This window comes from Opisthorchis viverrini (assembly GCF_000715545.1).
Source record: "Opisthorchis viverrini unplaced genomic scaffold opera_v5_20, whole genome shotgun sequence".
Classification (NCBI taxonomy): Eukaryota; Metazoa; Platyhelminthes; class Trematoda; order Opisthorchiida; family Opisthorchiidae; genus Opisthorchis; species Opisthorchis viverrini.
Window position 1 is genome coordinate 2,607,901 of NW_008751676.1, and position 13,829 is coordinate 2,621,729.

At 44.1% G+C, this 13,829-nt stretch overlaps 1 protein-coding gene across 1 annotated transcript in view; it reads left to right on the top strand.

Moving 5' to 3' along the window:
- Positions 1 to 2,955: 2,955 nt before the first annotated feature.
- Positions 2,956 to 13,829, top strand: part of T265_01846 (hypothetical protein) — a gene marked incomplete at both ends in the record, with an annotated part of 31,469 nt that continues 20,595 nt past the window's right edge. The window contains 4 exons of the mRNA XM_009165956.1: positions 2,956 to 4,010; positions 6,287 to 6,329; positions 8,064 to 8,367; positions 8,812 to 9,052. Of these exons, the coding sequence (XP_009164220.1) occupies positions 3,021 to 4,010; positions 6,287 to 6,329; positions 8,064 to 8,367; positions 8,812 to 9,052 (1,578 nt within the window). The remainder of the gene's footprint in view (positions 4,011 to 6,286; positions 6,330 to 8,063; positions 8,368 to 8,811; positions 9,053 to 13,829) is intronic.

Consider the following 13,829-nt stretch of genomic DNA (forward strand, 5'->3'; position numbering starts at 1 on the left):
GAATATGATAATATATTTGTATTCGCAGACTTCTGGGCATATGCAAGCATACGGATTGCTGCACAAAAGCTTCCATACGCCAAGTGATGTCTGAAAATGATGCCCACTTCATCCCTACTCAATTTTGTGATGGAGAAGCTAATGAGATGAACGCTACAATTTTTTTAAAACCCTGGTTTTCGGGTAGCTGCTGACGAAACCCTTGTCTATTTGGAATATTCGGACGACATCGTTCTCGTCTCTGAATAAGAGAAGACATAGGTATTTTTGGTTGAACTGACCGAAGTCATCCCGTGAGATATGACTGCTAGTCGATGTCAGCGGTGCTTTTACTGTCGCTTTCTGTCCGGATTGTTTGATTGAGTGGGAGGATCGTGAAATGTTTATGACTTCAATTAAATCTTTCCTTCACAGTAAGATTTCAAAGTAAACTGCAGTTGTACTGGGGTGAAACCTCAGTGTGAAGCATTGTGCGGTGTTAATGATGGTGACGCCCTCTCTGTTTAATGATGGACTTAAGATCATCACTTGCCTTCGTCTCTCCGAAAGAGACCGTTCCAGCCAACTAGGGTGGGTCGATTCTATTGCCTATCTCCAAAATTGATGTCCCCAGCGTGTGTGGCAGCCGCAGATGATTAGTTTGCCCCCCGTCGTAGCTAAGCTCTGCATTGCTTCGCTTACACCGCCTTATCAGAGCGGGAGAACGGCCGTGATTCCTACTGTAAGCTAGGCTTACCCCCTCCACTCCCCATTTCTTCTTTGCATCATAAAACTTTATTAAAATAAATTGACATGGGTGTGTGGCAGTGGGATGGCTCAGTGATTAGAGTGTGAATTTACTAGCCGGAAGGTCCATGGTTCGAACCCAGCCTTTGCATCTCAGCTCCCCCTGTCCAGGCTTGAGCAACCTGGCAGCATACCAGTCCTCGTGCTTCTTTCTGATGGCATGGCAGCTAGGCACCGAAAGGATGTTACAGGATGTTACGACAGTGAAGTACCGGTGTTCTCGTCTGGTGCTGCTGTTAGTGATGATGGTGATGGTTTCGAAAGACAATCATTTTCGAAGTACTTGGTGTCAAGTAATAGCAATAAGCACCTTTCCTTGAGATATGGTGGCTAGCCGAAGCCGGTTGGCCCATGTTAGCAGCTTCATTCCAGTTTTATTGAGTGCTAAAAATGTACGTACTTCGCACGTTTCTTGCTAGACTAGCATGAAGTTCTTGTCCCTCTCTTATTGTCATTTTTGTCTACCCAAGCCTTCGAAGTGACGATGGTCCTTAAACACTAAGGTTGTTATCAGCGAAGATTGCGCTGGACGACCGTAAAAGGAGTAACTTTCGTATCCAATCTGTTGGTACTCGTTGAGGGGGGAATCAGGTCCTTGGAACTCCTATCCAATTAAATCCGGTGTGGCTGTGAATACCTCTCTCTCTCTCTCTCTCTCTCTCTCTCTCTCTCTCGCTGTCGACCCAACCTGGCACTCGCATATCAGGTTTTCAATTGATACATTTCAAATGCAATCTCCTAAAAGTGAACTCATTTTTGTTGTGCTCATTAGTCGTCAGTGTGAATGATTCATCTCCTTCCATTGAATACGAATTGCGAAGCCATTCTCAGTGAGAAGCCACTATTGAGGTGTGTAGTGTATGCTATTTCAATGTGTACAACACCACTTGGCATGCCCATTCGACTCATGCCGACTCAGAAAGCCCTGAGGAAGCGTTTTTCGCAATCCACACATCTTTTCTCCAGTCTGACTTTTTTCACTGTGAATTCGTAACTCCGATGGCTGCCCTCCGCGGACGCTACCCATCCTGACTAGTCTTTTCGGGCTGCAAACATGGGCTGTACTGTAGGCGAACGTATCCATCTGTACAGGATAATACAAACACCTGTCGAAAGTCGCTGGCAGAAGACCGTTGTGTGGAAAGTCAGAATACTCCCTTCCCAGTCGCGCAGCAGAATTTCACGTTTTGAAGCTCTAAAGCGAAATCAAATTTAATTTGACTGAAGCCGAAGAAGGGCAATCTCATCCCCATGTTCATTATCTTCAAGCATGTCACCCAGATGAGGCCTTACTCGCACTTATTTGGAGCCTTTTACATCATATCGTTAATCACGAGGTTGAAAGATCAGATCTGTGCCTACCTTGAAGATGCTTCATTGATGCAGGGAATGTCATAGATTACTACTTCCCTCCATGAAGCAGGAAATAGTAAACTAGATGTACACGACCTCTACTCAACACTCATTCACTNTATATCGTGGGTATTGGGGTGTTCGTTTGCAGTCGGGGGAAGATGAATTGCTCCGTTGTTACGAGCGGCTTCAACGTCCGAGGACAGGCTGCTGTGCTTTAGTCGACGCAAGCTGTCATCAGCATATAGTCCTAATCTTCGAATTTTCAGCAGTTTTGTTTTGCATTTTCACACCGAGACATTTGCAGTTGGACGCTCATTTTCAAAGTAAGGTGATAATTCATCTGAGCCGCTTGTTTATAAGTAGTATCAAATCAAGATTGATGCCTTGTCATCTTGAACTGCGTCCCAACTGGAGCATGAAACGGCATTGTCGCAGCATGCTTGATTTGGGAATATTATGAATGGGGGATTTAGTTGGATTCCAGTTATAGCCCGATTAGCATTGAATTCGTATTCAAATGGGTGTTAATCCCCACTTACAAGAAATTTAATGTTCAAGTACGAAATGAGGTTGATGGAAATTCTGAGAGTAGACCTATCTGGTGTGTGTTAGGAAGTGTGAAAGGGTAGTGAGTTGTCTAGAAGTTTTCGTCCACCTTATCTGTAGTCCTTCGACGTTTCCATGAGTAGGCACTTAAGCGCACTAGTGTCCACAACCATTGCATCTGTGCACGGGAAAAGTGAAGTATCGTATTCTTGCTAGTATTGATGGATGGAAATACACCATCATTCTTTCTCATTTCCTCTGTTTTTTCAGGAACGCCGATGCGTCAGCTAATACGAACCCGACCATTGACCCAACGTCGTATTTTGGTCTAAATGGATACCTATCGTGATCGAGCCCGTTCAGATCGCAGTAGGGAACGTGCACAGAGAAGAAAGAAAAACCGAGGTGCAGGTGACGCAGTTCGGGGTGAAAACAATGATCCACGCGGGAATTACCACGATCAAGGCTTTGTGGACGTTGCTTACCCAAGTGAACACGGGGAGGTTTATCGAGATGTCGATTACAGCGATAATTACCACCAAGACCAGTTAGACGATGGTGAGTTTGAACACCAACATTCCCCTGACGACGATTATGTTCCTCAACGTCGTCACAAGAAGAAATCAAAACGGTCTTCTTCCAAACCAACCACGATAGAAGATAAAGAATATGTCAACGCACCCTACCGACCTGAGGAAGACTATCCACGCAAGGATGATGATTTGGCTTATGATGATCCGGAATATGATGACCAACAGTACGATGATGATGGATATCAAGTAGAGTCTCAAGAAAACTACCCCGAACCAGAGGATAGTGTTTTTTCTGGATCGCAGAGAATACCCATCCCAGCAACCCGTAGTCATCGTTCATCTAAACCAATCCCCCGCAATGGGAAGATTCCGCCGTCGGTTGACTCCTTGTCTGACTACGGCAGGCAGTCCGCTGCTGCCGAGACTCCTCGAGCTGTAGGTGGAGAAGAACACGGGTTTTGGAACCCTGAAGTGGACGTGGGAACTGGTCGTCAGCCTTCGTTAAGTGAGCAGCCGCCTTTTACCGGATTGCAGAAGTTTATTGCGTCCTTTCGCCGTCTCCGCAGACCCAAAGCTCCCAATGCTAAGGCTCTCACCGAACAGAATGTGTCTAACAGTGGTACATTGGTTCTTGCACGCGTTATAATGCTGGATGGTGAAGAGATATCCTTTCAATTGGACCGTAACGATACAGGACAGTCACTATTTTCACGTGTTTGCCAACACGCCGATATTGTTGAAACTGATTATTTTGGATTGACCTATGTCAGCAACAAGCTTCGCACCTGGGTGAGCACCAGAATTTCTTCGCCTAATCTTTCTTGTTTCCGTTTTCAGGACGAATCGTGATTTTTACTGGCAATATTTGTAGAATCAGGGTTTCCACACCTATCCGCATATTCGTAAGGGGACTTTAATAAAACCATCATCGGCTTCACCAATAAAATGGGTAGAACGATATCATTGGCTTTTTGCGGTGAGGAGGAGGCATTTAGCTGGGCCCCACGGAATTCACCACAAAATGGCCGCTAAAAGAACAGACACGTGGTCATTTTTCCGCTTCTCGAGCCATCCCATCGATAATACGGAAAATAGAATGAATATACGGAAATATATCTCCAAGGGATGCTTATCATATGCTGTCTGGAAAGGACCATCAAACAATTTACTGTTCTGACGTTCATTGCCACGTATCATTAGGGAGCCTACTTTAGTTGGAGCTCACGTCTTCTCTGGAGACGGACTGCCTGAAATCTGTCCATCCGCTGTTAACTGTTGACCTTGTTTACTGCAAATTTAGAATCGTCAATTTCAACGTTGTTCAGTTCTCATGTATTTCGGCAATGGGATAGTACGATTTATAGATATGTGCATTGATTTAGCAGAACCAGTAGGCATTGAAGGTACAAAATGTTTGTTTCTGTTCATTGGAAAGCACTGACATATTTCAATCGCTTTGCACAAATCTCTATCCACGTATAACTTCATTTCATGCCCTCTAGATAGCAGTAATTGTCCACTTTGGTTTATGCTCTAGACCTGCGGAAATTCAGTGATTAAACAGCGAATCTGTGGGGTCCTCGGTTGGGACCCAACCCTAGCTTTTCGACTGCCCTTTTCCAGGCTTGGCTGATCCGGCAGTGTCCAACCCTTGTACTGTCTTCCTTGCATAGTAGCTATGCACTAAACCTGTACCAATACAGACTTTTGTTTGGTTTCCTTTGGAGCAACCGCTATCAGGTGGTCATTTCAAGCTCATTTGGGGGTTGCGATTTCCCAGGAGAAATCTGTTCTAGTATCCCCGGGAGAGGAAACACTGCAGTATCTTTCAAACTCGTTACCTAGTTTTTACTGATGTATCGGACAGTGTTTCGGTAAAATAGGTCATGTTCTGTCATAACTGATGTCGAGGTTAGCCAACTCCGCGCATCGTTTGTTCGGCCTTATTCAATAAAGGATTCCGATTGCTTAGTTCTCGTTGACTCCTGATTAACTTCTATTATTATGTTTTAGTCGTCCGCTAACTGTATTTCATAATTTAGTTCGTTGATTGGTGTGTGGAATTTTCAGGTGTGGTTGTCCGGACGGTGATAACCTCTGGTGTAATGTCACACAGAAGTACTTTTATCAAATATTTACGAGCCCGGCTTCCAAGCGGAACTCCCGGAGCTGGTGGGACAACCGAAGCAGTGTCGCTTACCTGAGCCATTTCAACACCAAGGCGGCACTGAAATAGAGGTTCTCATGAATTCATACTTTGATACGAGTTTATGAACTGCTGTTTTTTTTAACCCGTCGCCCAACTAGGTCGCAGATTCACGTGAAAAATTCCGTCTCAAATGTAGGAAGCTGTACTCATTTTCTGTAATTTCATCCAACAGTCCAATATTTCGCTTGTCCACACTGCAATGTACCAAATAAACCTCATTATGGGCATGCATACTTAGTAATAACACAAAACAGTGTTACTCGAGAGGACAATTTGTACAGCAAGCAATTTCTTTCGTGCCATTTCGTATCAATTCCGTACGTCCGTATTATAATGGGAATGAAGACAGAACTAACGAGTGCACTGAAACTTTGGTTAGTGCCTGACGGTGCTCGTGGGAACTTTACAAGAGGCATGTGATAAGCATCGTGATGACTGGTTCCTAATTCTTCTAAGTAGTCCATGATGCGTGTGGTCGTAGAATGTCGATTAAACCGTGACAACCGATTGTCTTCGTTCGGGTCGTGAAGGCGAATGGCAATCGCCTATACTGTGCCTAGTATCTGCTGTCCGAAACTTTCCCGGCACATATAACTGAAGCCAACGTGTTCAATAACTGACCTGTTGAGTTAAGTTGTTCTATTTCACACTGGTTGCCCTGCTAGTTAAGCCGCTCTGTTTCACCAGCTCACCTCTGCCCTACCAGACCATCTAAGTTAATCGGTTGAACTTGGAAGTAGCACGAAACATACCTAAGTGTTACGCTTCAAAAAATTTTTAGTTTGAACCTCACCGGAGTCTCGCTTTCATGTTTAGACCAAACTGACCGATGTTCATATTTCCTTTGCAATTTTAGTTTTGGTTGGATCCCGAGAAGAAGATCAACAAGCAACTGCGGAGTGAGTCGCTTTGCCCTGATACTAATTTAATGTCTATTGTTAATGTCTGTTCATGTGGTATCACGGAGGCCGTTTGAAGTTGGTTAAAGGATGTTCTTGAGCTTATCATGAAGTTGTATTCTTCATGCCACTTCGCTTTACGAAACTAGGGGTGCCGCCTATCGTCAACTGTGGTTCCGGTTTATGTCGTAGAACTTGTCTGACTTCGTTTGTTGTCAGCCGAATGTGCACTGTGATGGCCTGTGTTCTTGTGCCTCTTTAACCACTCTTCCTTCCGCAATGTGAACCGATAAGTTCACATGTTATTCTGGGCCATTCATGGTCTCATCTTTTGTCTTGCATTTGTTTGCTATTCTGTCCGTTCTCCTGCCAGCAAACAGGATAACCTTAAATTCTATCGGTCTCCCTCCCTGTGAATTTTAAAGATGTTTTGTTTGTGTATTTTATTTCCTTTCTCCAGTATAACTAGAAAGCATCGTATCCTATAGGGAGCAATGGCCTCTCTTTTGCGATTGGTCATACCAAAAATGGAGTTGTTACGGGGAAGTTCACTTTGTAGAAAGCCCGCTTTCTTTTTATTCCAAGGAAAGTTCAAACGTCCAAAAGTGACAGGCTCTGTTCTACTGTAATTCCTTTGTGCCCGCATAGTCTAAAGCAGTGTTCCTGGACACGTTCGCTGAACACGCCCTCACAAACCAAGGAGAGGTACTGGCAGTTGTGGGCTATTTTACGAATCTTGGAAGTTGTGTTAGTTCCTGTTGTGGTGTGACAGGTGAAGTTAATGCACGAATATCTAAGGCCTTGGTGGCATTTGCTAATTTGAGACACGTATGGTGCCAAAGCGGCATACCGCTGAATCTCAAGGGACGTGTGAATCAGGCTACAGTACGGGCTGTTTTGTTTGTATGGCTGTGAAACGTGACCTATGCGAGCAGCGTAACTGAGGCGTCTTCAGAGCTTTGGTAACCGTTATCTCAACCATGATTCGTGTAGACTGGTCCCAGAGAACCCGCTACGAAACAGTTTGAAAACGAGTATTCGGTTGTTCTGCAGAGACTTCAACTAAGGATTCTATCCGCCACCAAAATCTGCGGTAGTTTGGTCACTCATTGTGCATGTAGAATCATTTACCGTGAAGTATATTGTTCTTTGTGCTCAGTTCAGAGTTCACCTGTTCGCCTCCATGGATAGGGTCCACATGGCCCTTCCTGTGCTTGCTGGAGACACTGGACGTTATACCGGCTAACCGATGTCAGTGACTTTCCCCTCTTATTGACGTTGTTGAAACTCCTACGTCAGTCATTGGTTTGCCTTGTCGCCCATTCTGGTGTCTGAAAAGCAAATGAGTTTTTTTCATTCATCCTTTCCGTCCGTTCAGCATGATGTTGCCAAGTACAGCACATGGGATCGGCTTTCATACTGTATATCCAAGCTTACAGATTCATCATCATCGTCATCGACAGCATGGCATTAGTGTTCAACACCGACGCTTCACTGCCGTACAACCATGATTTACCTAAAAGCCATATTGTAAAGAAAAGAATAAAGGTGAACGGAGAAGGGACTTAGTGTTAGCTTACAGACTGCGAATGGCGTAGCTGTGTTTCGCACTCCGTTTTCATTTAAACCGTCACCATTACGAAGGAACATTATTTGGCCTCCCCCAGGACTGTCTGCTCTTCTTCATGATAATTATGCAGTTTAATTCTTATGTCCGTTTCCATTCGTACTCAGATGGTGAGCAGTGGCTCTTCTCCTTTCAAGTGAAATTCTATGCCCCGGAACCCACTTTGCTCCAGGAAGACATTACCCGTTATCAACTAGCACTCCAAGTTCGACAGGACATATACACCGGGAAACTGCCGTGCTCTTGGGTCACTCAGGCTTTGCTTGGTTCGTTCATGGTCCAGGCCGAGCTGGGTGACTATGATGAACGCGAACATGGTGGATCCACAGATTACCTGAAGGAATTCGAATTTGTTCCATCACCGACACCACAGCTGCTGCAAAAGATCGCAGAATTGCACAAAACCCACGTGTAAGTTTTTCTTCCTTGAAAATCCTTCTGCCTTATTCGTCTGGTATCTACACTCAATTTTGTATTAGTCTATCATTTTCACGGTGGTGGTCACTTGTTGACTTCATTAACCAGCTACAAATCAAGGGATTACATAGGACAAGTCGTGAATTGTGTAAGCCGAGCAAGAACCCTACCCTTTCTGATGCATACATGCATGCATGAAGTAAGGCAGAATGAGTAGGAGTCTAGTTACTCGCGATGGTTCAGGTAACAAATCGTGAGCGCTGCTAGCCGAAAAGCCCACACTTCTAACCGACCCCCAATTGCTCCTGTCTTATCTTGGGCAATTTGAGCACTCGTGCTTTCTTCGAGTTACGTCGCATCTATGCACCGAGATCGTGCCACAGCTGAACGATTCGATTTTCTCCATTTTTACTGGTGTATCCTCTTACTTATTTGTAGAGGAATGAAGCCAAATCAGGCGGACATCAAGTACCTGGAGACTGCCAAACGTCTCGAGTTGTACGGTGTGGATTTGCACCCTGTTCGTGACACGGAAAACGTGGAAATTTATCTGGGTGTCGGGTTTCACGGGATTGTGATCTACAGAGACCGTTTGCGTATTGGACGTTTTGCCTGGCCGAAAGTGTTGCGGATCTCTTACAAAAAGAATAATTTCTACCTAAAAATTCGTCCGGATAATGTAAGTGATGTGCACAATGGACGTTCAATTCTGGCGTACTCCTGGCTGCTTTTTGCTGTCTTCTATCATTGTGAAGGCCGTATGCAACTAAAGCCTTACCATACTTAAAGTCAGCAAATCCATTCGCACACTTTTTTCAGACTGTTCATTAGTGTTTGCATGGTGTCTTCCACTCTTCAGGACTGTTCGCTTTCGTGCGACGGTTTGCTGTCTGAACATACCTAGAGTTTGTCAAACAACTTGCCCTGTTTTGCTCATCAGTTAAACCGACAGGTTAGTCTCAGCCTCCTGTAGGTAGTACTTCTGAGGACACCCAACCTATCGCTCTGGTCAATGAAGCACTGGAAACTTTCCCCATATTTCCAGTGTATTTCTTTGTAAATCACCTAAGGTTACTGTTTTGGTGCCTGATTTTTATCAGATAGCCACAAGAATTCTGCTGAATCATATCACACAATAGTAATCACGAAGTGAAATAGCTATTTTGTTTTCTTTGAAGTGCGGATACAATAAATAAACGGATCGATGCGTTAATGATTGTTGTACACGGTGTGTCCATTTGGTTATAGCAACTTAAGCGGGTCACGATTGGCGTAATCCAAAAACCAAAAACTTATTTTTTACTGTTGTTGGTCAGATATCACACTTGACTCCATTTTTCTCGATGGACATTTGACCAGTGTCCAGCCTGATATTCCTCGCAAGTTTGACTGACAAATAACTAATCTTCACAATTCCTACATCGTGAGACACGTTGATAATGGCGATTCGTCTTCTCTAGCAAACGACAATGTAGTTACCTTGACTCTTGTGAATCACGTGAAGGCTGCGCATGTCTGGTGGCTAGACATGATAAACTCGCCAGTTCTTCATCCCAGGAAGTGGCCCTAGAGTAGGATTTGTAATTTCGAGAAAACATCTTTTGGTTGCTTTACGGTGTTGGCGCAAAAATTCAGGTTTTATTTACTCGACCCCATTTTTTCTTTGTTTGCTTAAGTTATGAACACTCGTGTGCCAGTATTTCCTATGCGTATTGCCAGTATTTTGTTTCTGGATTCTTCCAGCCCAATGATCTGTTCGGAAAATTGCGAAAAAGGCTGTCAGCTTTGCAACCTCATAAGCGTGGGGTGTTACAGATATCTCGTCAGCTAAAGGTCATAATTTGTGTAAGGTCTTCCCCTACTCGTTGTGTAGACATCGTGCTCAAATTTGATAGAACTCTTTGAAGCTCTATATGTGATGTCGGCTTATTTTTGTCTAACGTCCTACCAGCCCAAACCGTTCTGAATGCATCCGTAGTCGGATGGCCGCTTGCTTTGAACACTACTTCACTGATGTCTTGTTTGTGTCTGAACAGTTCTACTGGTCTGATCCGGGTCCAACTACTGCTAAACGACCAACTTATTAAAGTGGTATGCCCTTGTACTTAGGCTAAGGTTACTTTTCTGAGGACCGAGCTGATTCGGGTGCTTGTGTTCTCGGCACGCACAGGTTTAAGGCTGCCTTACCGTCCTTGTGATCCTTTGTTCCATCGCTGTGATCTGGTCTGGCCGAGGATATGTTAGGAAGGCTTGGATGAAGGGATCTGACTGGTTAGTGACTCTGTAGTGCTTAGTGAACCCCTTATAAAACCCACTTGAGGTTGTTGTGTATGGTGAGCGAAAGTTACTTGCGGAATAATTTCACAGCCGTAGTCGGCCGAGGGGTACTCCGCATCGGTTCGTTCTGTATATGTTCGTATCTACACAAAGAATCCACATCCTTATGATTCAAGTGACATACTAATTGCACTAAGGCTTGTCTGTCAGTGATACCAACGTCTTTTGCCAGATATTTATCCTCAAGAATCTTCAGCCACAGATGTTTTCGTCGAGAGGTTACAAAGTCATAGGAATCCCTTAATTTTCTGGGGGTTACAAAACTGTTCGTTTCTCGATAGCACCACTTTCATAAGGAGTGCTTTTTGTAAGTTTTTGATCATGGGAAGAGTTGCCGTGCAAAAATGGCAGTTTTCTTCCTGTAGACATCCTTTGCTAGTTTACTGCAATAAATGAAACCGTAGTTATTCTCTCATCTCTGTTGGTATAACTAAATACCAGTCAATAGGGCTCTCAGTTGAGCTTGCATGCGATATAACCGGTTTTACGACCATTCAAGCAGTTTCATGCCGTTCTGTCTCTGGAAGACTATTATAACCGGAAGAGATTTGTACGCAAGCATTTCGGCTTTGTCCAACATATGTAGAAAATGACTGGTGCATAATCCGCCTTCGTCAGATAGACTGATGCTGGCATAAACAGCGGGTGTCTACACGCAACCACGTAATTCCAATCCAAATAGTCAATCGTGCATGCCACCCTTGTTTTGTGCAAGGCTCAGGGTACCATCACCAACACTCATGTGCATGAGTATTTGCGCGCTTGACCATCATGCAGAGCGCACAACGAACATTTGCGAGTGCTTGTGCTGTGACTTTCGGTACGTTTGATCACTCTACTGTCGACCCGCACATAGTGTCAGCCTATCCGTCACTCGTGGCGCCTACTGTTACCTTATTTGCATCGGAACAAGGACAGAATTATAGATTTTTAGACTGCGGAGAAACCGCATCTTTCTCTGTCCGTGGTGTGCATGCAAACGTACTCATTCATTTAGGCTTCGATTGCAAGTTAGGGTGGCAAATGTGGTAATCGAACTAACAGTCCCAACGTGCGTCATGCAAGTCACATGTTTCGTTATCGACCCGTACCCATCCAAGGTTTATCTGTGCACCTGAGTCTTGATCTCAAAGCAACACATATCTAGGTCTGCCCGAACTTATCACGAACCATCTTTGTCATTTACATGTTAGACCTCCCCATAGGCGACGGGACTTCGGTTGACTCGCTCAAACGTATGTGTAACCAATATATTTTTGTTGTTGTTAGTCGGTTACCCGAAGACTCTTGGTTGGAGCTTGGTTGTCCGTTGAATTGTTCGAGCCATTTGTCATTATGGCTCGTCGAAGTGCCCCGTTCTTTTTGGTTTTATTGTTTCGGCTTTTGACAATGACCCATGACAATCTTCTCTTTCTTTCGAAGCTGAATTACCGACGAACATGAAATGTGCTCTGACTCTTACAGTGTGCGGTATTTCTATTTCATTTGTGTTACTGGTCCCTTTAACACTTTATCCTAGTTAAATTGCATTGTGCCCTGTCTAAAATCTAACTTATATGAAACGATATCTTGTCTCTAGCAGGATATAGAGCAGGTTGAATGGATCCAATAAATTCAAGGCATTTTACCAAGCGGTTAAGGCGCAATGTGGTCTCTGGTATGATTCAGGGAGGTTAGTCTAAAACCAACAAATGACATAACTATGTGAATGTGGGAAGTCGGTTTCAATGTCATTGAGTGTGGTGATGATTAACCTATTGGCAATCGATTCCGAGATGTTTAGAAGTCACTGCCATGACTTCCGAATACCACGGTTTTCGTATAGCCACGTTCTACACCTAAGGTTCACAGCCATATAATCAATGGTCTCCAATCGGCTGCCAATCAGTCAACTGACTCATTTCACATTCGCTAGGCTGAACCTGTAGAAACGATCATCGGTTTTCGTCTTCTCAATCACCACATGGCTAATCGCTTGTGGAAAGCTGCGGTGGAACATCATGCGTTTTTCCGACTCAAGGAAGCCAGATCTCCTCATGGGCCCTCCGCCCCATTGAGTTCGAAGGGCAGCTATACAGGGCACACGTTCTTTCAGTACAGAACCATGAATATCAACCGGCCACACCCACACTTTGATCGATCATTGATGAAAAGAAGAACTGCCAGTATGCCAATGGGGTTGAATAAGGGTGAGTTATTGTTGCCATCGTTCTCCATTTTTCAAAATGTATGTTTCAGATCTGTGAACTCAACGAACGTTTGACAGCTATCAGGAGCAGACGAAGGATAAGTATCCACCGCTAGTTTTTGATGAGTTGGTGGCAGTTCGTGACGTTTGAATCGAAAGCAGTTAGTAGGCTCTTTTTAGTAGCATTGTATGGTATGTCTCAAAGCGCCACTAACGAAGGGACAGAAAATGTGGATACTAACGACTCCACCTTTGTACATAAATCCTACAGCCATTTGTCAGCGTACAAATACGCTTTTGCCCTTTTAAGCTTATGCGAACAAGTGTAGTCGAAATCCTAAGGGCAGTGTTTGCAGGGCGAATGATAGATTATTCCTGATGTACTCATCAATGACATTCGCGATCTGGAGGATAGATGAAAGATCATGTAGACTATTGTGTCCATTTGATTTCATTGCTTACTTTTAAATTCTGTTTTCCGATAGTTCTGAGGTAACACACACAGGGAAGCTCAGCAATTAGCCCTTTAATTTCCATATTTGGTCTCGAGATGACCCTTCGGAAAAATGTAGCCGGTTCAACAATCGTGGCTCTTTCAAATGTGGCACTAGCCTACTTTTGAGGCTGGTCTATCAGGCAGATGTTGAATGGCCTATTTTTCTCAGGCTTGATGAGAATTAGCTTTATTAGACGATAAGCTGAATTGCTTTCTAGATTTATGACGACAGGATAACTTAACTCTGATGATGTTGTATGGTGCTACTGACGATAAAGGTTGGTCGTAACTTACTTACACCAACTTATGAATCTAGCAACTAACCCTATGCATCACATCGAGATTGGACTCGTTTAAATCGGATCCAACGATGCTCTTTGTCTTCATATGTCGGTTCCACACCGAGGCGTATTTATTGCATGGTTTTCAAACCCG